At 44.0% G+C, this 23,819-nt stretch overlaps 1 protein-coding gene across 1 annotated transcript; it reads right to left on the bottom strand.

Annotated features, from left to right (window-relative positions):
- Positions 1-7,234: 7,234 nt before the first annotated feature.
- LOC112401201 (PRAME family member 27-like) lies at positions 7,235-19,965 on the bottom strand. Its single transcript, XM_024747296.1, is given in 5 exon segments — positions 7,235-7,617; positions 7,620-7,649; positions 9,302-9,384; positions 9,823-9,962; positions 19,954-19,965. Coding segments are annotated over 5 exon segments (648 nt in total).
- Positions 19,966-23,819: the final 3,854 nt, after the last annotated feature.

Genomic DNA, 23,819 nt, shown 5'->3' with positions numbered 1-23,819 from the left:
AAGATTTATAAAGGGGGACACTGGAACTTGTGAATGGGGGTGATATGTCCACAAGAACTTCCCCCTTCCCCCTTCCCCATTCACTGAAGTTGTAACAGGTTTCCTTCCCTCCAGGATCTTTAGGGATTCTCACACCAGGAAATCAGGCCAGGCTCAGCCAAGGTCTTATGTGGAGGGGGAGGGTTGCAGGTCTTCCATGTGTCAATTTCAACTTTTAACAAGTCTCTAAATGAGGGCTGCTCTCACCCAATTGTGTCATATTCTCCTATCCCAATCCTTTTTTCCTGCACTCCTTCCTAGCATTGGCCAGGCAGGGATTTGAGGACTGTTTGGTTTTCTCTGTCATGTAGTGCATTCCATCCTAGAGGGTCATGACTACTTCTAAGTGTGTCTACATACATTCTAACACACAAATGAGGTCAGCCCCATTGCACCTGGGTTATCACATGGAAGATCTGGTCAAACCCTCCATTTTTCTCACCTGGGAGCTGCAGCCTTAACACATTCAACAAGCATTTTTCCTTGAGTGGCTGCTGATGCAGTAACACAGACCCCAGTGATTGATGATCTACAGCTCATAGGCTGTAGATTTAAAACAGCAAACAGGAAGAATCAGTTTTTAAAGTGGCAAGTTGTTACTAATTCTCTTAGGAAAATGAAGGAACCCCTTTGGAAAGGCTCCAAGTTTGGTCACTCTCTTTATTTGGGATATTCAGAGGTGCCTGTCTGCTTGAGGAGAAACCAGCTATGAAAGAATTATCAAAGAAATCACGAAATGGACAGTGGTAAAGTGGTGAAGGCAAATTTTATGAAGGACAGTTGCAATAGTGTAAGAGAGACCCCAGTATGGAACAGGGCTGCATTCCAAATAAAATAGGGACAAGTGGGGATTTACAGCCAGAGAACAGGGGTATTTGTGGTTGGCATATTACTAAGAGGGGACATCGGGACTGATGGGGGTGGGTGATTCTGGCTTAATCAACTTAACAGGATTCCAACTGAAGGCAGCCAATGATGACTAGATACCAAGAGCATGAAGTGAGGAATTTTGATCAGATATTTGGGGTGGTCACATATCAAGGGTGGGATGGATGTGTAGCTCTGCCTGGAAGCTTCTCAATCATGGAACACAAGAGAATGCATTCCATCACTTTTTGCAAACCAGGCCAGCACACCCAGCCTAGTGGTTCCTCTGATGGTCACCTGTGCTGCAGTTTCATTATTGTGGTTTATACTTGCAACACACTGCCTCCAGGAAAGCCACCAAAAAAAAAAAAAAAAAAGAGTCAACAAAAGTCATAGTGGTCTTGGAAAGCAAATGATGTCCCCTGAATGTATATATAGAAGCACACCTGACTCTATAACTGGAATTGATATTGAGCCCAAGCTTTGTTCTGCTCACTGCACAGCATGCCAATAAATTGAGAGACGAGTTGCTGGGGAAAAGAATCGCGAGTTTATTTGGAAAGTCAGCAGACCAATAAGATGGTGGACTAGTGTCTCTAAAAACTAACTTCCCTGAGTTAGAATTCAGGCTTCTTTTATAATAAATGGGGAAGAGGTAAAGTTCTGGCTCTGGCCAGACTCCAGAGAAGATGTGTTAATTTCTTCCTTCCTACAGCCATTCACCAGTGGGCCTGGTCAGGATGTTTCCTGTGAGCTAAACAAAGGTATTTTAGCTTAATGCTCATTAAAACTTCCAGACGTGGGCTATTATGAAACAGAATAATACAAAGGTTTTTTTCCTATTACAGAATTTCCATGTTTTCAGGAAACAGTTCTTTAGACCTTGGAAAAGCGGACACGTTGGGTGGGCTGAGACACTGTGATGTGTCCTGAGGACTGAGTCAGCCTCACACACCCATCCCCCAGTCCTCTTAGTGTCACTAAGCCCCTGTGTGGTATTCTGAGGTCACCCCTTTCCAGGAGCCCCTCATACCCAGCCTCTGCCCATGGACAAGACGATCCTGCAGGAAGGAGGTAACTCAGAGTCCAGCACTCAGGACATTCATTGACAACTGACCAGACCAGGCCCAGAATCCTCTCCTGTATAGATACATATGCCAGTCTGATGAGAGGCCCTGGAGAAGAGCTTTAGACCAATCCTGATGCCAACTGCTCTCCAGTCCCAGATTCATTTCCACAATCCAGGGAGCAGGTTCATCTCAGATGGGACTCAACAGACTTTCTCTCTCTCAGTTACTCTTGTGTTCTTCTCCTAAGCTTTTGCCTGTGGACAAAGTACACTGCCTGCCATTTCATTAAACAAACGATATTGCAGCCAAAAAGCCATCAGTCACTGCAGGCCCCCAAGACAATGTGCCCTGACTGGAATTCATGGGTGGAGAAAACAAGTTAGAGGCCCTAGTTAGTTAAGATGCATATCAAATGAATAAATTCGATAAGCCCAGACTCTTGCATCTTTCCATACATAGTAAAGCATAAAAATCATTAACTCAAGATGTGTCATTTTTGACATAAGCAGTAACCTTTTGATGTTTTCCTAAATTTTTTTCAGCAACTGATCTTATATCCTCTGGCTCTTCCCATATCCCTTTGGAACAGTTCCTCAGAGCTATCTCAGAGGCCATATTCCTGGGCTATAATACTCAGTAAGACCACCAAATAAAATATTTCTCAAATTTTAGATTGTGCCTTTTTTATCACTCACCTGATTTCGAGGAGTTAGATGGAAACTCTGTACATTCTATTTAGTATTACTCTTACACTAAATCTGCTCTAAAAAATAAAGTCTACTTTTAAAATTACAAACCAATACCACTGATGAATAAAAATGCAAAAATCTGCAACAAACTACAAGGAAACAGAACAAAACATCACATTAAAAGGATCATATACCATGATCAAGTGGGATTTATCCCAGGGATGCAAGGATTCTTAAATATATGCAAATCAATCAATGTGATACACCATATTAACAAACTTAAGAAGAAAAATCATATGATCATCTCAATACATGCAGAAAAAGCTTTTGACAAAACTCAACACTGATTTATGATAAAACTCTCCAGAAATTGGGCATAGAGGGAGCCTACTTCAACATAATAAAGGCCATATATGACAAATCCACAGCAAACATCATTCTCAATGGTGAAAAACTGAAAGCATTTCCTCTAAGATCAGGAACGAGACAAGGATGTCCACTCTCGCCAGTCTTTTTCAACATAGTTTTGGAAATTCCAGCCATGGCAATCAGAGAAGAAAAAGAAATTAAATGAATAGAAATTGGAAAAGAAGAAGTAAAACTGTCACTGTTTGCAGATGACATGATACTATACATAGAGAATCCTAAAGATGCTACCAGAAAACTACTAGAGCTAATCAATGAATTTGTTAAAGTTGCAGGATACAAAATTAATGCACAGAAATCTCTTGCATTCCTATACACTAATGATGAAATATCTGAGAGAAACTAACGAAGCACTCCCATTTACCATTGCAAGAAAAATAATAAAGTACCTAGGAATAAACCTACCTAGGGAGAAAAAAACCTGTATGCAGAAAACTATAAGACACTGATGAAAGAAATTAAAGATGATACCAACAGATGGAGAGATATACCATGTTCCTGGAATGGAAGAAACAATATTGTGAAAATGATTATACTACCCAAAGCAATCTACAGATTCAATGCAATCCCTATCAAACTACCAATGGCATTTTTACAGAACTAGAAGAAAAATATCTTAAAAATTTGTATAGAGACACAAAAGACCCCGAATAGCTAAAATAATATTGAGGGGAAAAAATGGAGCTGGAGGAATCAGACTCTCTGACTTCAGACTATACTACAAAGTTACAGTAATCAAGACAGTATGGTGCTGGCACAAAAACAGAAATATAGATCAATGGAACAGGATAGAAAGCCCAGAGATAAACCCAGGCACATATGGTCACCTAATCTATGACAAACAGGCAAGAATATACAATGGAGAAAAGACAGTCTCTTCAGTAAGTGGTGCTCGGAAAACTGGACAGCTACATGTAAAAGAATTAAATTAGAACACTCTCTAACACCATACACAAAAATAAACTCAAAATGGATTAGAGACCTAAATGTAAGACCAGACACCATAAAACTCTTAGAGGAAAACGGGAAGAACAGTCTGACATAAATCACAGCAAAATCTTTTTTTATCCACCTCCTAGGGTAATGGTAATAAAAACAAAAATAAACAAATGGGACCTAATGAAACTTAAAAGCTTTTGCACAACAAAGTAATTACCATATGACCCAGCAGTCCCACTACCTGGCGTATACCCAGAGAAAACCGTAATTCAAAAAGACACATGCAACCCGATGTTCATTGCAGCACTATTTACAATAGCCAGGTCGTGGGAGCAACCTAAATGCCCATCGACTGACAAATGGATAAAGAAGATGCGGTACACATATACAATGGAATATTACTCAGCCATAACAGGAGTGAAATTGGGTCATTTGTAGGTACATGGATGCATCTAGAGACTGTCATACAGAGTGAAGTAAGCCAGAAAGAGAAAAACAAACATCATCTATTAATGCATATATGTGGAACCTAGTAAATGGTACAGATGAACCAGTTTGCAGAGCAGAAATTGAGACAAAGAAGTGGAGAAAAAAACATGTGGACACTAAGGGGTGAAAGCGGCAGGGGTGGTGGTGGTGGTGGGATGAATTGGGAGTTTGGGATAGACATGTATACACTGATGTGTATAAAATGGATGACTAATAAGAAAAGTAAATAAAAAATAAACATTAAAAAGAAAAAAAAGAAAAAGAAACAATTTTTGTTCATTGATCTTTAAAAGAAGTTTTAAAATTTCTTTTGTTTTGAGGCTCCAAACCAAGTAAGACATTTTTTAAATTACCCACTTGTATTCTTTAAAAGTACTAAATTACCTCTATAATTTGTATATTTGATATTATATAAATCACTCTGAAAATATGCTCAACTAGCATTTGCAGGACAGAAAAAGTTTTTGAAATTCTGAAGTGTTCAGTTCTGCTTACAAAATTACTTTATATCCTCTGGTCTGATGGACCAGTGAGTGGCCTAGGAGACCTGAGGCTCAGAATGTCTATCAGTAGAGATGAATCTAATCTCTCCAATGCTCTCATCTTCCCTCTCCCTGCACTGGCTGCTACAGCAGCTTTGGTGAATCATGAATCGTTGGTGGCCATATGTAAAATCTGACTCCCTTTCAGGCCCTGGGTATTGCTGTTCTCACTGTTGTAAGGAATAGAGGCTAAGCTAGAGGGATGAGATACTTGTGATGTCCACTAGAAGGGAAAAATAACCTCTTAGTCAATAATGAGCTCTTACTCAGCAGCTCCAGGGCGAAGTCCTCAACAAGCACCATCTCACTGGATCTTACTAAAAATTCCATAAGTTGGGTATGCATCATTATCTTCATTTTAGGGGGAAAATGAAGCTCTTGCCTAATGTCTGCCCAGCCCTATATCCCCTTCCTCCCCAGAGTCAACAATACTATCATCTGAATCCTTAGCAGGGAGCCTTCATTTGAGTGCACTTTTTTTAGACCCACTGTGATGATTAAATTTATGTGTCAATTTCACTGTGAGAAGAGATGCCCAGAGTGCAGGTCAAACATTAATTCTGGGAGGATCTGTAAGCGCATTCTGGAAAGAGATTAGCATTGGAATCAGTAGACTGAGTGAAGAGATCAGCCCTCACCAATGTGGGTGGCCATCATACTATCTTTTGGGGTCCTGAATGTAACAACAAGGGCAAGTTGTCTCCCTCTCTATCTTCTTGGCCATGAATATTGGAGCTACTGGCTCTTGAGCCTTGAAATTCCAGGACATACACCAGTGGTTCCCTGGTTCTCAGGCCTTGAGCCTTGACTTGGAGCTACACCATCAGTTCCACTGCTTTTCAGCCTTAAGCTTAGGTCTGAATTATACCACAGACTTTCCTAGTTCTCTAGCAAACAAACAGTAGACTGTGGGACTTCTCAGCCTCTGTAACCTTGTAAGCCTCTTCTCATAATACGTGTGTGTCTATATATACAGGTGAATACTGAACAACATGTGGTTGAACTGCTCAGGTTCACTTACACATGGATATTTTTCGATAGTAAATATAGTTCCACACCATCTGTACTTGGTTGAATCTGAGGAACCTGAACGGATGATGATAAGGGCCAACTATGAGTTATATGTAATCAATACATAACAGATATTTTGTTATATATTTTGAAATACTGATGTCAAACATGCTATCCTTGTCTTCCCTGATATGGAGAAACAGGAGTTGTAATGGGAATAATATCATCTCTTATTGAAGTGAACAACCCCACAAAAGGATACAATTTTTAATGTGGAATGGAAATAATAAAATCATGTTAAATGCATGTATTCTTTTAGTATTTTGCTAAAAGGAATTTGGATGTCTGGCCAAAACTACATTAAATCAATAAGGACCTCTACTCACCCATGACAGTCATGGAATGGTGAGGACCAGGGTCTTATTAGCAGTGTTGACACCTTCCAGAACTGGCTCCTTGCTCTGTGCAGTGAAGCCTTTCTCAGCACATGCAAAGGCCAGGAACTGAAGTGTATAGACCCACTGGTAGAACCATGAAAAATACTCATGGCCAGGGTCATAGCCTGAGTCAGCAATGAGAGCCTTGCCAAGAGCTCTTCACTCCAGTGGTTCATTGGACACTGAATATGTTCTCCTTTGTTTGTATTAACCTTCTGAATAGCCGAAGAAATAAGCAAAGATGTAAGATGCCCCAGACAAAATAAGGAACTTGTAACAATGGTAAGGTTGTTGATCATAGACAACTCAGTGCCTTTTATTTTTTCATCAATAACTGGAGATTCCTGAGGTACACACTGAGAAAACAGAATAATATACTATGGAGGGCAGCAGTCAGTTTTCACTGTGGATCTCTTTATTTCTGACTATTCCTTTACAGCTAGCCACCCAGGGGTAACTCTAACATGTAGGTCTCAACCCCATACCCGCCTCCAAAAATTTAGGTTCATATTTGACTGTAAAAGCACATATTCCTGAAAGTCCCATCACCTCCCAGGGCCTACATTTCCAGTGCAATCCTGCACCCATCCTGGATCACCATTCCTTTACCTATTCACACTGAGCAGGTATCAGAAACCTTGAGTGTGTTTCCCTTCATAATGTACTTATGTCCTAGATTTCAGTTTCCGTGTGCCCAGAAGAAAGCTTTTGATAGAGGCAGCCAACTAGACATGAGTATTACAGCAGTATATAATGGGCACCATGCGATTGCATATGTCACCATCATAGTGAGGACAGGGGCTGAGGCTAAGGCAGATGGTCCTGGGCTGTGATAAGTCTCTCAGAATCTCAAACAGCTCAGCCCCAAGCTGCGCAAGTCTCCCTTTGAGCAGAACACCCTGAGGGCTATCATTCTCCTGAGGGACAGGATAAAACTCTTGACTTAAACAGGGCAGCCCAGTGGTGTGTAGCAGCATCTTCTCCATGACAGCCATGGAGAGGAGACTCCCACACAGGCTGAAGGAACTGAGCTGGGAGCAATGGCTCAGGGCAGGCAGGATGGCCTCAAATTGGAAGTCCATGATCCCACACTAATCTAAGTCCAATCCTGGAGCACGGTTGCAACTTTCTCCAGCAGAACTTGGAGAAGCTCAGGACTAACGTTTGTCAGAGTGACACCCCTCAGATCCAGGCGTTTTAGCTGACTGATGTTTGGGCATAGGGACAGATGGGTCAAATCTGATTCTGTAAGCCTTCAGTTCGTTTTTGAGAGGTTGTCCAAGGTGGCCCTCAGGTACCTGGAGAGAAACCGAGCAATTAGTTCTTGGAAACTCAGGTGGCGGGTGAGCTCCAGGTGAGAGACGAATGATTTCTACAGGGCCAAGGTTAATCTGACCATCTGATGAGGGTCAACATACTGATTGCCCCGTCTCATTCTAGGCTGAGTCCTGGCGACTGAGTCACTTCACAATACCTTGAAATTTCTCTTTTCCATCATCAAGCTGAGTACAACATATTCCACTTCCTTATGAGGATGAACAAAGATAATGGAATGTACTAGAACATGTTAAGAGGAGAGCCTGAGACAGTCTCAATCAAGTGTGGACATCACTAAATTTTGGTATCGAGAGATGAGATAAAAAATGATTTCAACTCAGACTCCTTCAGTCCTTGCTTGGGCTCCAGATGCCTATATCCCTGGCCAGGTGAGACTCTAGGGAGATATGCATAAAGAACCAATGTGCACAAGGTCCTGCAACATCAATGGGGGTTGCCAGTCTGCAGGGGCTCACTTATTTCCCTGCATGATCTACAAACCTTCTATCACTGTTTATTGTCCTTTGGGCTCTGCTCCATTACCACCATCTCCAGAATCATGCTTTTCCCATATATTAATTACCTTACCTGGCGCAACAACTATTACACACAGGGAATTTAAGACAGGCTCACTGTGGTCACAAACCTTGTGAGCATAGAGGTTCTCTTCAGAAATGCTCTGGTCTGATGTGGTTTCCCCACTTCAATGTCCTCTTTACTTACCTATTTTTTTAAGTCATTCAAACATATACACCTCTTCCAAAGGAAGAAATCACAAACCCTCCATTTCTAGATCCAAACATCAGAGTGTGTAATCTGTACCTCTCTAGTAGGGTGTCCCTTTCAAGAGCCACTGTACCAGTTTAGCCCCTACCTTGTTTTGTATGGCTGTGGGGTACCACCACTCAGGATAGAGCAGCAAGGGAGGCGGTCCAGGTGACATTCTAGTGTTGTGTTCACAAGTACTTGGCCACTGGTGCACTCTCACCTGAGCATTTGGTCTAGGCAGCCTTCAAGGAGGGAGGGAGATTCCAGATAAAGATCCCAGAGGTGGTGCAGCCTGAGAAACTGAGACGTGATTTGGACAAGTTAATGCTGTTCCTGCTCTTCAAAGCCAGGCATGTGGATGTGGGAAAGAAGGAGTCTCTGCAAATTACTCATCTGGCCCAAGAAAGGAGCAAACATGGCCAGGGTGGAGAGATGTCAAGTGCAGTCCACTTGCACCTCCTGGATACAGTCCAGGTGCACCATATTCAGGACCTTCATAATATTCTCACGGGCATTGAAATGAACTTCAGTTTCTTACAGCACAGGTGTATGGAAACTTTTCTCTGCTCCACCCATCACATGAGGTAGGTGAAGAAGTTAACCAGGGTCCTTTTCTTTGCAAAAGTTTATGAATGCTTTCAAGGGAGCCAAAGGCTGCTTTGTCCTCGAACTGTGCTCAGCCATTGGTGCTATTCCTGAGCTTCAGCATCCATGAGTGTTGGCTCCAGACCACATGCTCCAGAAGTTCTGGCCAGTATCCTGTAAATCCTGCACCTGAAGTTTGCACTTCCTATGGGGAAAAGGAGATTGGTGGGAATGCATTAAAATCAACACAGAATGAAGCAACAGCCTCAAAATGTGACAACAGACTGCCCATCTATACTGAACTTCAGACTCCTGATATCAACTGCTGCCTTGTCTCCTTTCCTCTCCACCTCACTTTCCTCCATCTCCCTTTCCCCACCCCTCCTTTCTGATTCTCCACTTCTGGTAACTTTAAGCATCACTGAGAGGAGGTGGGGCATGATTTTTTTTTTTCAGGTTCCCCTGCATCGTAAGCACTCATAAGCTTTGGAAAGCATTTCCCATAGTGAGCCACGTCCTCTGAGCTTCTTCGCTGCCATCTTCAGAATCCTCTGATCCATCCTTTTTCCATCCATTTTCCCTCACCACAGCTGTCTCCTCCAGGATGCCAAGGATTTTACCAGGCTACGTGAGTCTGACTAACCTGGGGCAAAGCTTCTGAGCAAAAAGGATATCAAGTGTTTCCAGTTCTGCTTGTAGGGGCCCCACATGAGGCATGTCTATCAGGCTCCCCAGAGGCAGGTGGACAAAGATATACCAATTATCTGTACACCCATTCCACTCCTAGGTGTATGCCTGAAAAAAAGCTAAAACACTAATTCAAAAAGATACATGCACCCCAGTGTTCATAGCAGCATTATTATTGCCAAGATATGGAAGCAACCTAAGTATTCATTAACAGATGAGTGGATAAAGAAAGTGTGGTATATATATGTATGTGTGTGTGTGTGTGTGTGTGTGTGTGTATACACACAATGAACTACTACTCTGCCAAAAAAATGAAATTTGCAACAGCTACATGGATGAACTTGGAGGCCATTATGCTAAGAGAAATAAGTCAGACAGATAAAGGCAAATACTGTAAGAAATCACTTATATGTGGAATCTATAAAATACAACATACTAGTGAATATAACAAAAAAGGAGCAGACTCACAGTTACAGAGAACAAACTAGTGGTTACCATTGGGGGGAGGGGAAATATTGGGGTAGGACTGTGGGAGGTACAAACTACTGGTTGTAAGATATGTTCAAGGATGTATTGTACAATATGGGGAATATAGTCAATATTTTGTAACAACTAAAAATGTAAAGTAACCTTTAAAAAATTTTAATACAAACAAATAAAATAAGAAGTTTGGGATTAACATATACATAGTACCATATATAAAATAGATAAACAACAAGGACTTACTGTATAGCATGGGTAACTATATTCAATATCTTGTAATAACCTATAATGGAAAAGAATCTGAAAAAGCATATATATATGTATATATACATATACATATATGTGTATATATACATATAGCACCTATACATATGTATATGTGATATATGTATCACTTTGCTGTAAACCTGAAACTAACACAACATTGTAAATTAACTATACTTCAATTTTTTTAATGTATATAAAAATAAATAAATAAAAAATATATGTATCCAACATCAGAACTCCTAAATATATAAAGCAAACATCTACAGATATAACAGGGGAAATAGATGGCCATAAAATGATAGTAGGAGACTTGAATACTCTAATTTCGATACTGGATGGAACATCCAGACAAAAATCAGTAAGGAAACAGCAGAATTGAACATCACTATAAACTAATGGACCAAACAGATATGTAGTGAACATCCAACAGCAGCAGAATGCACCTTCTTCTCAAGCACAGGTGGATTCTCCAGGATAAATCACCTTATAGATCACCAGATCACTAAACAAGTCTTAACAAATTTAAGGAGATTGAAATCATCCCAAATGTCTTTTCTGACCACAATAGAATGAAATTACAAATCAATAACAGAAGGAAAATGGAGACATTCATAAATACATAGAAATTAAACAATATAATGTTGGATCAAAGAAGAAACTTAAAGGGAAATTAGAAATATTTTGAGACAAATGGAAAGTACCAAGAGATACCAATAAATATCTACATCATAAAAGAAAAATCCCAAATAACCTAAATTTATACCCCAAGGAACTAGAAAAAGAACAAGCTAAGGCACAAGTTAGCAGAAGGAAAAAAAAAAAAAAAAGATCAGATCATAAATAAAATTAAAAAATAGAAAAACAGAAAACATAGATGCAACTAAGAGGTGGTTTTCGAAAAGATAAAACAAAATCGACAAACCCTTAGCAAGATTAAGGAAGAAAAGAAGACTCAAATAAATAAAATCATAAATGAAAGACAAGACATTACAGCAGATGCCACAGAAATAAAAAAAATTATTAGAAACTGTTATGAACAATTATATACCAATAAACTGGACAACTGAGAAGAAACGGATAAATTCTTAGAAACATATAACCTACCAAGACCGAACCAAAAAGATTTTGAAAGTTTGAACAGGCCAATAATAAATAAGGAGATTGAATCATTAACCAAACACCTCTAAACAAAGAAAAACTTAGGGCCAGGTCTTCACAGGCAATTCTACCATTCTACTAAACATTTAAAGAAGAATTAGTACCAATCCTTCTTAAACTCTTCCAAAAATGAAAGAAAGAACACTTCCAAACTCATTTTATGAAGCTAGCATTACCCTGACACCAAAGCCAGACAAAAAAGTCAGAAATAGAGCTACCATATGATCCAGCAATCTTACCTACATACACAAAGGAGTTGAAATCAGGACCTCAAAGAGGTATCTGCACTCCCTGTTCACTGCAGCATTGTTCACAATAGTCAAAACATGGAAGCAACCTAAATGCACATTGCCTGATTAATGGCTAAAGAAAACGTGGTATATACACAAAATAGGATATTACTCAGCTTTTAAAAAAGGAAGGAAATCCTGCCATTTGCAACAACATGGATGAACCTGGAGGACATTATGCTAAGTCAAGTAAGCCAGACACAGGACAAATGCTACATAATACCACTTATATGAGGAATCTAAGATAGCGAAACCCTTAGAAGAGAGTAGAAGGGTAGTCATCAGGGCCTGGGGAGAGGGAAATGGGGAGGTGATGGTCAAAGGGTACAAAGTGTCAGGTATGCAAGATGAGTAAGTTCTAGAGATCTGCACGGCATCGTGCCTATAGTTCATAAAGCCATATTATGTACTTAGAACTTGGCTAAGAGGGTAGATCTTCTGTTAAGTGTTCTTATCACAATAGTAAATAAAGAGGGTTGAGGAAACTTGGTCGTGATGGATGGATTTACGGCATAGACTGGTGATGGTTTCACAGATGTATACTTATATCCAAAGTCATCGGGTTGTATACACTAAATAGGTACAGCTTTTTCTGTGTCAATTGTACATCAATACAGTGGTTTATAAAAGTGAATAGAACCTGATTTGGTCTAGGGAGCTGAAGGCCTCATGGACAAAGCCACTGGGACACATTTATAATCCACATTAAGTGAGCAAGGCTGGCAGAGAATAATACAAACTGTGTCATTTTGACTATAGAAAAAAATAGAAAACATGCAAAAAGACTCCAGAGATTACCTCCAGATGGTGGGATTACAGATGATTCTTACTTGTTTTTCTTAAGTTTTCTGTATTTCTTCTGCACAGGAAAAACAATGGAGGTGATTTCAGAATCTGAATTTGTACTGGTCACAGTGATTAGATGCAGGTGGCAGAATCCACTCTTTTGTGGTTTGGGCAGAGGGGTCTTATTCCTGGGTGTTAAGACTGAGATTCCAGGACCACAAGGGAACCAAGAGTAGAGGCCCCATAGCCAGGGACAACACAGCCTAGACAATCACCTGACTCCACCCAAGACTGTTGCCATGGAAACCCCACTGTCTGTGATGCTGCTGCTGTCAAAGAACCAGACCCCTCTGTTTCCTGCCAGCCTGCAGCCCCATCTCTCCACCTCCCTGTGTTGCTCACTTCCACCTTTTAGATCTCAGGCAGGCACCTGTGCAGAGGAGCTGAAGCCACCTGCAGAAGCCTAACAGCACAGGTGTCTAGGAAACGTAGATTTCAGGTTTTCTAGAGATACAAGGCATGGAAAGAGGGGATGGCATACATGCTGAGTGAGTCAGTCTGCAGGATCCACCACAGACGTGAGACAAGGGTGACAAAACTATAACACGTACCCTTGACCTTCTGAAGTCCACATGGCGGCTCAGTTACCCATGGTCTTCTGATAAGGACAGCAGGAGACTCTCTCAGTCCAGTGAGGGCTGGAGGCCAGAGCCCCTCACCCTGGCCTCCTCTCACTTCCAAATGCCAGCACCTCTCTGCCTGGGGCTTACCCTGCTGCCGGAGACCCCTTGGCCTCCTTGGGGCAGGCTTAGCGTCCCCAGGAGCAGACTCAGCCAGGACCCCAGCCACCTCTCTGCGCTGGCTCCCAGGCTCCCTGGTGTGCCGATTCCTGTTGCTCACAATGGGGGCATCCTGTAATCAGGGCATTCTGCAGTGGGAGGATCCTGTAGTGGGGGGCATCATGTATTAGGGGGAATCCTGTAATGGGGGCTCCGCAGTGGAAACAGCTTGATAACAGGTATAATTTGTCACCTTCCCTTCCTCTTCTCACTTCCCTACACCCTTGCCTTCACCTCCCAAATAAACTCCTTGTGCCAGAATCCTTATCTCCAGGTGTGTCTGGGCAGCTCAAACTAAAACATCTCTGGCCTGTGCACATGCACATGTAAAGCCGCATCCTGGCTCTGAAAGACCTTCTGGGGACAGTCCCCTGGGGGTGGGTTAAGGCCTGTGAGGCTGCTTCTGTGACCCCGCATCCATTCATACCAGTTTGAAGTCACCCTCTTCTGGTTTTCATCCTCATGGGCAGGAAAGCAGAGGGCTCTGGGATGCTCCCACCACCTGCTGCCCTGTCCATGCACATGCAGGCGTCAACCGCTCGAGTTCTGCCCACCCCCTCTCCATGTCATGCATTGTTCCTTCTGCCCTAGGACCGGCAAGAGTGGCCTCTGAACATGCAGTCCTTGTTTTAAATGTGACTCTGCTGTTAGCATGTGAGGTTTGTCCATCTCCTTCATAGATTCAGGCAACAAACACTTCCCTGGAGCCAACGTGGCACCAGGCCCTGCATCACCCACCACAGAAGTCACCCTTCCCTCCATGGCCCTCAGGGCTGCCCATGAGCAACACCCCGTGGCACAGAGCTCACATCCTCAGCTACACCTTCAGGCAGCTGGTGAGAGAAGCAGCTTTACCCATCAGCACCCCCAGGCTGGGTGTCTGCCTTATCTCCTTCCACATTCTTGGGGCTAATCATTCCTGACATCTCTAATCCACAGATGAGGCTCCTGGAGGTTGAGTGACATTCTGGGGGCGCTTGGCAGACAGTAAGAGGTGGGGCTGGGAAGGGACCAGGAAGATCTGCTCAGGGTCCCTTCTTGTTTCCTGGTGTGTCCCTGCCTCTCAGACACAGGATATCCCAGGACCACGGGACTCCTGGCATTGCTCTGTCACTGCCCCTCAGCCATTTAGTCGGGAGCCTCTGCCAGTCTTAGCACCAGAGACCTTGCAGTGCACCTAACACACCTCTTGTCCTCATGGAAGAAGACAGGGCAGTAAACAGACATAGACAGGGTCACTTCCAAGACCCTGAGGGGTGGGGAAGCTGTCCTGAGAATGGCTGTAGAGAGTCTCCAGCTGACAGGGGGCTGGTCTGGCCTTGTTGCTGCCCCAGGCAGAGAGCACAGGATCTGCTGGTCATCTGGTCTTTGTCACCTGCCAGCGTCCAGGCGCTGATGCTGTGCTGGTGGGCACAGAGGCCCACCTGGCAATGCTGGGCAGGGAGTCCAGAGTCTTTCTGGAAAATGGGTTTACACTTAGGCAACTGGTCACTCATTTGCTACTGGTGAGATCGAGGTGGGTGGGTGCTGCCAGGGGAGCCCAGGTTCATCCACCTGTGACATTGGACCTGGGTGTTTGAGGAGCAATTGGGAACTCTGCCCCCTTTTAAAAATAACAGTTCGCCACTTTGTCAAACAATTGTTCATTTTTTCCATTAACACTTGTTGGTGTGGGACTTCCCTGGTGGCACAGTGGTTAAGAATCCACCTGCTAATGCAGGGGACATGGGTTCAAGCCCTGGTCCGGGAAGATCCCACATGCCATGGAGTAACTATGCCCGTACACCACAACTACTGAGCCCACGCTCTAGAGCCCATGAGCCACAACTGCTGAGCCTATGTGCCACAACTACTGAAGCCCGCACACCTAGAGCCTGTGCTCTGCAACAAGAGAAGCCACCGCAATGAGAAGCCCATGCACCGCAACGAAGAGTAGCCCCCGCTCGCAGCAACTAGAGAAAGCCCACATGCAACAATGAAGACCAAATGCAGCCAAAAATAAAATAAATAAATTTATTAAAAAAACACAAAAACTTGTTGGTGTACACACAGAAGACATACAAAACTTATCTACACACACGTGTACGTGTGTGTTGCATATAGTTTAAAGCTCCACTGTAGTTTAGACAAGGGTATTCACCACCCAAGTCAGTAAATGGGTGTTTCCATCGCATCCCGCCTTGAAAACAACCCTCTCCCTGGGGTGACTGGTGCCCTGACATTTGTGACTATGTTGTCCCTGCTCGGCCTCATTGTCTGACTCCCAGGCTGCACTGGTATTTTCTGTGTTATTTCATTCAGATGGACTGTGACACGTGCCCTCTTTGGGGACTGGTTGTCTGGGCAACTCTCCCCTGCTGCTCAGGGTGGCCGGGCTTGAGCGTTCCCATGGCTGCCCAGTGTCACTCATCTGGATGGGCCACATGCATCCACTCTCCTGATGGGACAGGCAAGGCCTGTTCTGGCCCAGGGCCCTGAGACACACCTCCCAGCCATGTCCCACGTTTCACTAGCATTTACATCCAGGACCAGAACGGCTGGGTCAAAGGGTGCTTTACCTTCTCGGTCAAGGCCAGTATCTTTTCTAAATATGGGGCAGGTATGTGTGACAGACCCTGTGCAGACCTGGGAGGAGGGGGAACATCCATCAAACCATTATTCAAAGAAATCGAAGCTGTAGCTGCAGACCGACCCATGCTGGAGGGGAGGGCAGGCTGCTTTGAGAGGGGTGAACAGGGACGGAGGCCTGGCTGATGACCCCCGCCTCCCAGCCCATCCCTGAGTTAGGAGCACAGTTGCTGAGAGCGACCGTGGCCAGGAGGTGTGAGCTGCGTGAAGCATCCAGGCAGGAGGGAGGGTGTGTGCAGAGGCTTCGAGGCTGGAGGGTGTATGATTAATGTGCTGTGGCTGCCACGACACGGGTCACAGCCTGAGCAGCTTGAACAGAAGTGTGTCTTCCCACAGCTCTGGAGGTTGGAAGTCCCAGATCGCAGTCTGGCGGGGTCAGTGTCTGGTGTGGACTCTCCACGTGGCCAGCAGACGGCGGCCTCCTCATTGTATCCTCGTGTGGTGGGGGGAGCCCTGCAGCCCCTTCCCCTTATGTCAGGACCTTGGCTCTACTGGCTTATGTTCCACCCTTAGAACTGTGTTCAAGGGTGCGCCTCTGCACAGGCCCCATCTACAAACACTGCCACACTGTGGGGGTTGGGACCCCAACATATGAAACTGGGGGCCAGGAACAGTCCGTCTGTAACAGGGGTGAGAGGAGGTGGAGGGCCTGGAGCGGGCGTGGGGTAGGGGGAGGCAGCGTTTTGGTACCTTCCGCTGTGAAACCAACTGCCCCTAAACGCAGTGGTTTAAAATAATCATCATTTATTCTCACGGGATTTCATGCTTTGGGCATGGCCCGGGGGACGGCTCCTCTCTGCCACATGTGAGTGCTGCTGAGGCCTCACTCACAGTGGCCGCTATCCGGGGCTCAGCTGGGCTGGTGGCTGGGCCTCGTCCTCCTCTGTGTGGCTGCCGGGCTTCTTCACAGCTTGGGGGCTGGTTTCCTAGAGCCAGGAAGCAACACCCACCTGTCCCTTTGCAGGTTGGGCCCACCCTGGCAGGAATGTCATTTCTGCCATTGGTGAAGTCACAGTGTCCAGGTACAGCTGCTGGCCACTCATGTCACAGACCTCACTGTTAATAAAACTTGCATGAATTTCAGGTGTACAACATGACGTTTTGATGTCTATGTACACAGTGGAATGATACCACAGGCGAGCTAATTAATATGTCCATCTCCTCAGATAACTGTCCCTTTTTGGTGTGGTCTGAGCACCTCAAGTCTACTCTCCCGGCAAGTTTTCCCTACATGACGTGGTGTCATTAACTGCTGTCAACGTGCTGTGCGTTGCATCTCTAGATTCACTCAGCCTACAGAACTGTGACTTTCACCCTTTGACCAACCTCTCCCCATTTCTCCCACACCACCCTCAGTGACACATGGACCTCGTCTTCTCTCAGCCATGCGCTGCAGGAAACACAGCACATCTCCTGGCCTATTTATCTTCTTTTTTTTTTTTTTTCGGTACGTGGGCCTCTCACTGTTGTGGCCTCTCCCGTTGTGGAGCACAGGCTCCGGACGTGCAGGCTCAGCGGCCATGGCTCACGGGCCCAGCCGCTCCGCGGCATGTGGGATCTTCCCAGACCGGGGCACGAACTCATGTCCCTTGCATCGGCAGGCGGACTCTCAACCGCTGCCCCACCAGGGAAGCCCTATCTTCTTGGCCTTGAAGTGCACGTTGGCCAGCTCTTTCCCCAAGCCAGCACAGCCCCAGATGGTTAAAAGACACCAGGCTGGAGAACACAAGAGCTGTAAAGTCAGAGCCAGCTTTCCCAAATGCCCTCATCTGTGGCCGGTTCCTTTGTGGCCAGTGCACACGGGCTCCATGACTGGAGCTGCAGTTGAGTGTGTGCCTGCTGACCACGAGTGAGGTGCTTGGCTATGATCAGATTCTCTGAGAGGTCTCTCACCCAGGAGAGGGTGCATGACCATGACGATGGATCTGATGTGAACCCCTCTCTGTGTTGTGGCTGTGGAGGGTGGACAGTGTGTCCAGCCCTGTGAGCCCACCTCAGAGAAGCCACGGTTTATCACACGCCCCACTCACCACCTAAATTAGCAGGCGTCCAGTGATGCAGGCAACACATTCACTTTACTCTTGTGTTTTGTTTCTTCGACTTTTTCTTGTGGACAACTTTGAACATACACAAAAGTAGGCAAATCAGTATAATGACCCCCATCCCAACGTACCCAACTTCAACAGTTATCAGCTCATAGCTGGTCTCATAATACTATCCCACTTCCACCTTCCCCACTTTCATATTTTTTTCAAATTTTTTATAGACCAGCACACGTACTGAAAAGTGCTTGTGTACTAAGTGTGTGGCAGGATCTGTTTCACAAGGTGAGTTCACCTGGTAATGATTCTAGTACCCAATTCCAACGTGTGTGTGCGTGTGTGTGTGTGTGTGTGTGTGTGGTGGCAGATGTTTGCTACACCACCAAGTGACTCTTCCACACCAGCTGGGTGCCTACAATTCAGCTCAGTCCTGACACTGTCTACCTGGAGATAGTTAAGGGCTCTGTCCCATGAGATGGCCTCCACTTGAGATGCCAACTGCAAGCCTAGGTTCTTACCTGTACTTCTGACCAACAGGCTATAAATCAGAGGTTCCCACAGCCCTCTCCTTGGGTTTGATTAATTTTCTAGAGCAGCTAACAGAGCTCAGGGAACCAGTTTTTTTATAACTCATAGAAGGAGTTAGGAAGTGTTCTTTCTCCTGAATTTTTTGGATAATTTGGAGAAGGATTGGTGTTAGTTCTTCACTAAATGTCTGGTAGGATTCACCAGTGAAGCCATCAATTGGGCACAGAGCTTTTTCTGTAGAGGCGTTTTTGATTACTGATCCAATTACCTTACTAGTTATGAATCTATTCAGATTCTCTGTTCTTTGTGACTCAGTCTTGGGAGGGTTTGTAGTTCTAGGACTTTGTCCATGTTATCTAGTTGTCCAATTTGTTAGAGAACAATTATTTATAGTACTCTCTATAATCATTTTTTTTTTTTTTTGCCCCATGTTTACTTCTGATTTTAATAATTTGTCTTCCTTTTTTTTTCTTAGTTAGTCTAGCTAACAGCTTGTCAGCTTTGTTAATTTTTCCAGAAAACCAACTTTGGGTTTCGTTGATTTTCTCTGTTTTTCTATTCTCTACTTTGTCTTTGCTCTAATCTTTATTAACTTCCTTCTTCTAGCTTTGGGTTTAGTTTGTTCTTCCCTTTCTAGTTTCCTAAGTTGCATGAGGTTAGGTTATTGGTTTGAGATTATTGTAGTGTGTTTATGGCTATAATATTACCCTTAGCACTGCTTTGTTGTTTCTCATAAGTTTGTGTTTCCTTTTCCTTCATCTCTAAATATTTTCTAATTCCTTTTGTGCTTTCTTCTTTGACACAAAGTTTCTTTAAGGTGTGTTTAATTTCCACAAATTTGTGAATTTTCCACTTTTCCTTCTCTTGCTGACTTCTAACTTTATCCCATTGTGCTTGGAGAAGATACTTTGTATGATATCTTGTAAAATCTACTGAGACTTAATTGTGGCCTAACACATGGTCTGTCCTGGAGAAAGCCTCATGTGCCCTTGAGAAGAATGTGTGTTGTGTTGGTGTGTGTGTCTGTTAGACCTAACTGGTTGATCGTGTTGTTCAAATTCCCTACCTCCTCACTCATCTTGTCTAGTTGTTCTATCCATCATTGAGAGTGAGGTATTGAGGGTTCCAACTATTATGTAGAACTATTTCTCCCCTCAGTTGTGTCCGCTTTTGCTTCATGTGTTTTGGTGGTGTCATTAGGTGTGTAAATGTTTATGATTTTATCTTCTTGCTGTATTGAACTTCTTATTAACATATAATGCCCTTCTTTGTCCCTTGTAACCTTTTCTGATTTAAAGTCTATTTTGTCTGATATTAGTACAGCCACCCCCGCTCTCTTTTGGTTACTATTTGCATGGACTATCTTTTTCTATCCTTTCGAGTTCAACTTTTCTCCATTTTTTGGATCTAAAGTGAGTCTCTTATAGGTAGCAAACAGTTGCATTATATGTTTTTATCCATTCTGTCAATCTTTCACCTGAAGAGTTTAACCCATTTACATTTAAAGTAATGACTGATAAGGAAAGAGGTACCTCTGTCATTTTGCTCTTTGTTTTCTATATGCTTTATGACTTTTTTGTCCCTCATTTCCTTCATGACCATCTTCTTTTACATTTAGTTGATTTTTTGTAGTGAAACATTTTAATTCCCTTCTCATTTCCTTTTGTGGATGTTCTATAGCTATTTTCTTTGTGGTTACCATGAGATTACAAATAACATCCTAAAGTTATAACACTCTAATGCCAATTTAAACCAGCTTAATTTCTTGTATGACAGCCTCTAGGTCTATCCACCTCATTACAAATAGCTCAATTTCTAAACCAGCTTAATTTCAATAACATATAAAACCCCTGCTCGTATACAGCTCTGACTCCACCCCCTTTCAGTTACTGATGTCATAAAATTGCATCTTTATGCACTGTGTGTCCAAAACCAGACTAATAATTGTGGAGTTTTTTTTATTATAGATTAGTCTCTTAAATCAAATAGAAAACAAAAAGTGGAGCTACAATGGTACTAGCTTTTCTAATCACCCAACTATCTACTTTTACCAGAGATCTTTATTTCTTCATAAAACTTTGAGTTACTGTCCAGGGTCCTTCACTCAAACCTGAAGGACTCCCTGCTGCAGGCAGGTCTGGTAGTTAAGAACTCTCTCAACTCTCGATTAACTGGGAATGTCTTAATTTCTCCCTCATTTTTGAAGGCCAGTTTTGCTAGATATAAGATGATTCGTTGACAGCTTCTTTCCTTCAACACTTCAAATACATCAACCCATGCCATCTGGCCTCTGAGGGTCCTGATAAGACATCTGCTCATGATCTTCCTGGCAAATCTTCTCTCAGCTTCATAGACATTCATAATGTACCTTATCATGTCTTATGCAACAGAGCATTTTCCTATAGTATCGTGAAGTCAGTTAAGTGGTAACATTATTTTGAGACCAGAGTTTAAGGAAAAGGAATTGTCTATTTCAAGTGTAGACATTATGAGGTCTTTAAAATTATTACAGATTTTCAAACTAGAAATGAAAATGTCATGGAAGCATCCTACAGATTCTAAATCCTAACAAAGTGAATACCAATCTCTAATAATGCACATGAAGAAAAATCTCTTTGGCATCCTTTTTCCTAGTGTAAAGGAGTCTTGAACCCAAAAAGTGAGAAAACCACGGTGGTTTGTCCCCAGCTGTGATTGGTGTTACTTGCTCTGAACTCACAGGGCACCACTGCGATTAAATTCACAAAAGTACCTATATATGTCCCCAGCTGGGCCCAGGTTTTTGGTCCTTAGAGCCCAGGAAGCTGCTTTTGGTGACCTGACGGACTTGGACCCACAGTTAGCTTGCTTTTTCCATGTTTTTTTCATTTTGTTGATATTTTCCTTTTCTCTCTACTCTTTTTATTTTTCTCATTTTTCTTTTTTCTTGCCTTTTTCTCATTTTTATTTTTGTCTTTTTTATCATTTTTTCTTTTATTTAAAAATTGTTTCTTCTCAATTTTTAAATTTTTTCATTCTGCTTTCTTTTTTTCCTTTGTTCTTTCTCTCATTTTATCTTAAATTATTTTTTTAGTTAGTATTGCTAGTATTAATAAAGTTAGCATTGTTTGTACCGTTGGTATAGTTAGTGTAACTGGTAAAGTTAACAGGTTACTAGCCTAGTTAGTATCATTCGTATTAGTCATCACTGCTAGTATAGTCAGCGTACTTAGCACTGTTAGTATAGTTAGCATTGTTAGTTAGCATAATTAACAGTGCTAGTTAGTGCTATCTGTCAGTGTAGTCAGCAGGTCACCATGATGCAGGGCCTCACGACCCTCTCTACTGACAAGGAGACTCATATTGACAACTATGAGATCCTCCACACCATCGACGAATGTAGGTTCGCCAAGGTGAAGCTGGCCTGGCACATTCTGACTGGGAGGTGGCTGTCAAGGTCATTAAGAAAAGGTAGCAGAGCTCCTCCAGCCTCCAGGAACTTTTCCGGGAAGTGAACAGTATGAAGGCTCTGAATCACCCCAATATTGTAAAGCTACTGGAGGTGATTGACACGGAGGAGACAATGTTCCTGGTGATGGAGTACCTCAATGGGGGGGACATGTCCAGCCATTTGGAGGACCACGGCCACATGACAGAGGTGGAGGCCTGAGGCCCATTCCAGCAGGTGGTCTCCGCCCTGCAGCCCTGTCACCAGAGGGGCGTCATTTTCCGGGACCTGAAGCCAAGGAACCTCCTCTCTGATGCCGAGATAAACATCAAAATTATGTACTTTGGCCTTCAGCAATGAATGTAAAGAGAGTGGCAAACTTGATACCTTCTGCAGCAGCCCCGCTTACGCTGCCCTGGAACTCTTCCTGGGGCAGAGCTATGACGGCCCTGCAATGGATGTACGGAGTCTGGGAATAGTTATCTACTCTATGGTCACCGGATCCCTGCCTTTTGGGTGTTGGGACTTCTGGGAGCTGTGGCAGTGAATCCTAAAAGGGCAATACCCCATCCCACTGTATTTCTCCTCAGAGATAAAAAAAAATCTCTTAAAAGATAAGGTGACCCTCAACCCTAGTGACAGAAGCACATTCACTGACCTAATGAGGCATCCATGGGTGAACATGGGGTAGGAGGAGCCACTCAGGCCATACTGTGAGCTGTCCTGTGATAAGGACTCTGGGCTCAAGCTGGAACCAGATCCAAGACTCAGGAGCAGGCAGGAGGCACGACAGTGTGAGCTCTGAGGAACCCAAGGCGGGGGGCTGCACCATCAGTGTGAGGCCCTCCCTTTCTGCTGACCTCAACAGCCATGAAGTTGAGCCTTCCCCAAGCCCTGAGGTGTCCACACAGAGTGAACCACTCCTCCCCACGTGGCTCTACCAGGAAGAAAGTGAGCAGCTGCAGGAGGACCAGAAGCCAGGGCAGAAGACCAGCAAGACTGCCAATCCCCGACCAGACTGGAGGCGAGGACCGTTACCTCCAGCCCAGCCCCCAGTGTGGCCCTGCAGCCTCCACCTCTACCAGCAGCACCAGCAGCAGGACTGGAGCCCCAGAGGGAACCTGCTGCGCTCCAGGTGTGTCCAACCTTGGAAATTCCTCCCATGCTGGGCAGCCTGAGAGTGTGTTCCCAGCCACTCCCTCTGGCCACAGCCAGGCACAGCAGTGGGTGGCTGGGAGAACCTGTAACTTTATTTTAAAACACCTGCGTTGAAGGCTGCCCAGCAAGAAGCATCACCACAAAGTGAGCCCAGTGTAACACCCCATGGATGACTGAAGCAGGAAGGTCAGGCCGTGCTCCCTGGGACCTGGGACCTGGGATCAAGAACCTCCACGGCCTTCAGAAGCATTGTATTCAAACACGTGGCCAGCTCAGAGGATGGTCTAGAGCGGCCTGGGAGACCAGAAGAGAGGCCACCCTGGCTGCAGGTCTGCCCCTTGACCCCG

This window comes from Neophocaena asiaeorientalis, unplaced genomic scaffold (genome assembly GCF_003031525.2).
Source record: "Neophocaena asiaeorientalis asiaeorientalis breed wild unplaced genomic scaffold, Neophocaena_asiaeorientalis_V1.1 scaffold236, whole genome shotgun sequence".
Lineage (NCBI taxonomy): Eukaryota > Metazoa > Chordata > Mammalia > Artiodactyla > Phocoenidae > Neophocaena > Neophocaena asiaeorientalis.
Note: the sequence above shows the minus strand (reverse complement) of the source record. Positions and strands in the feature narration are given on the sequence as shown.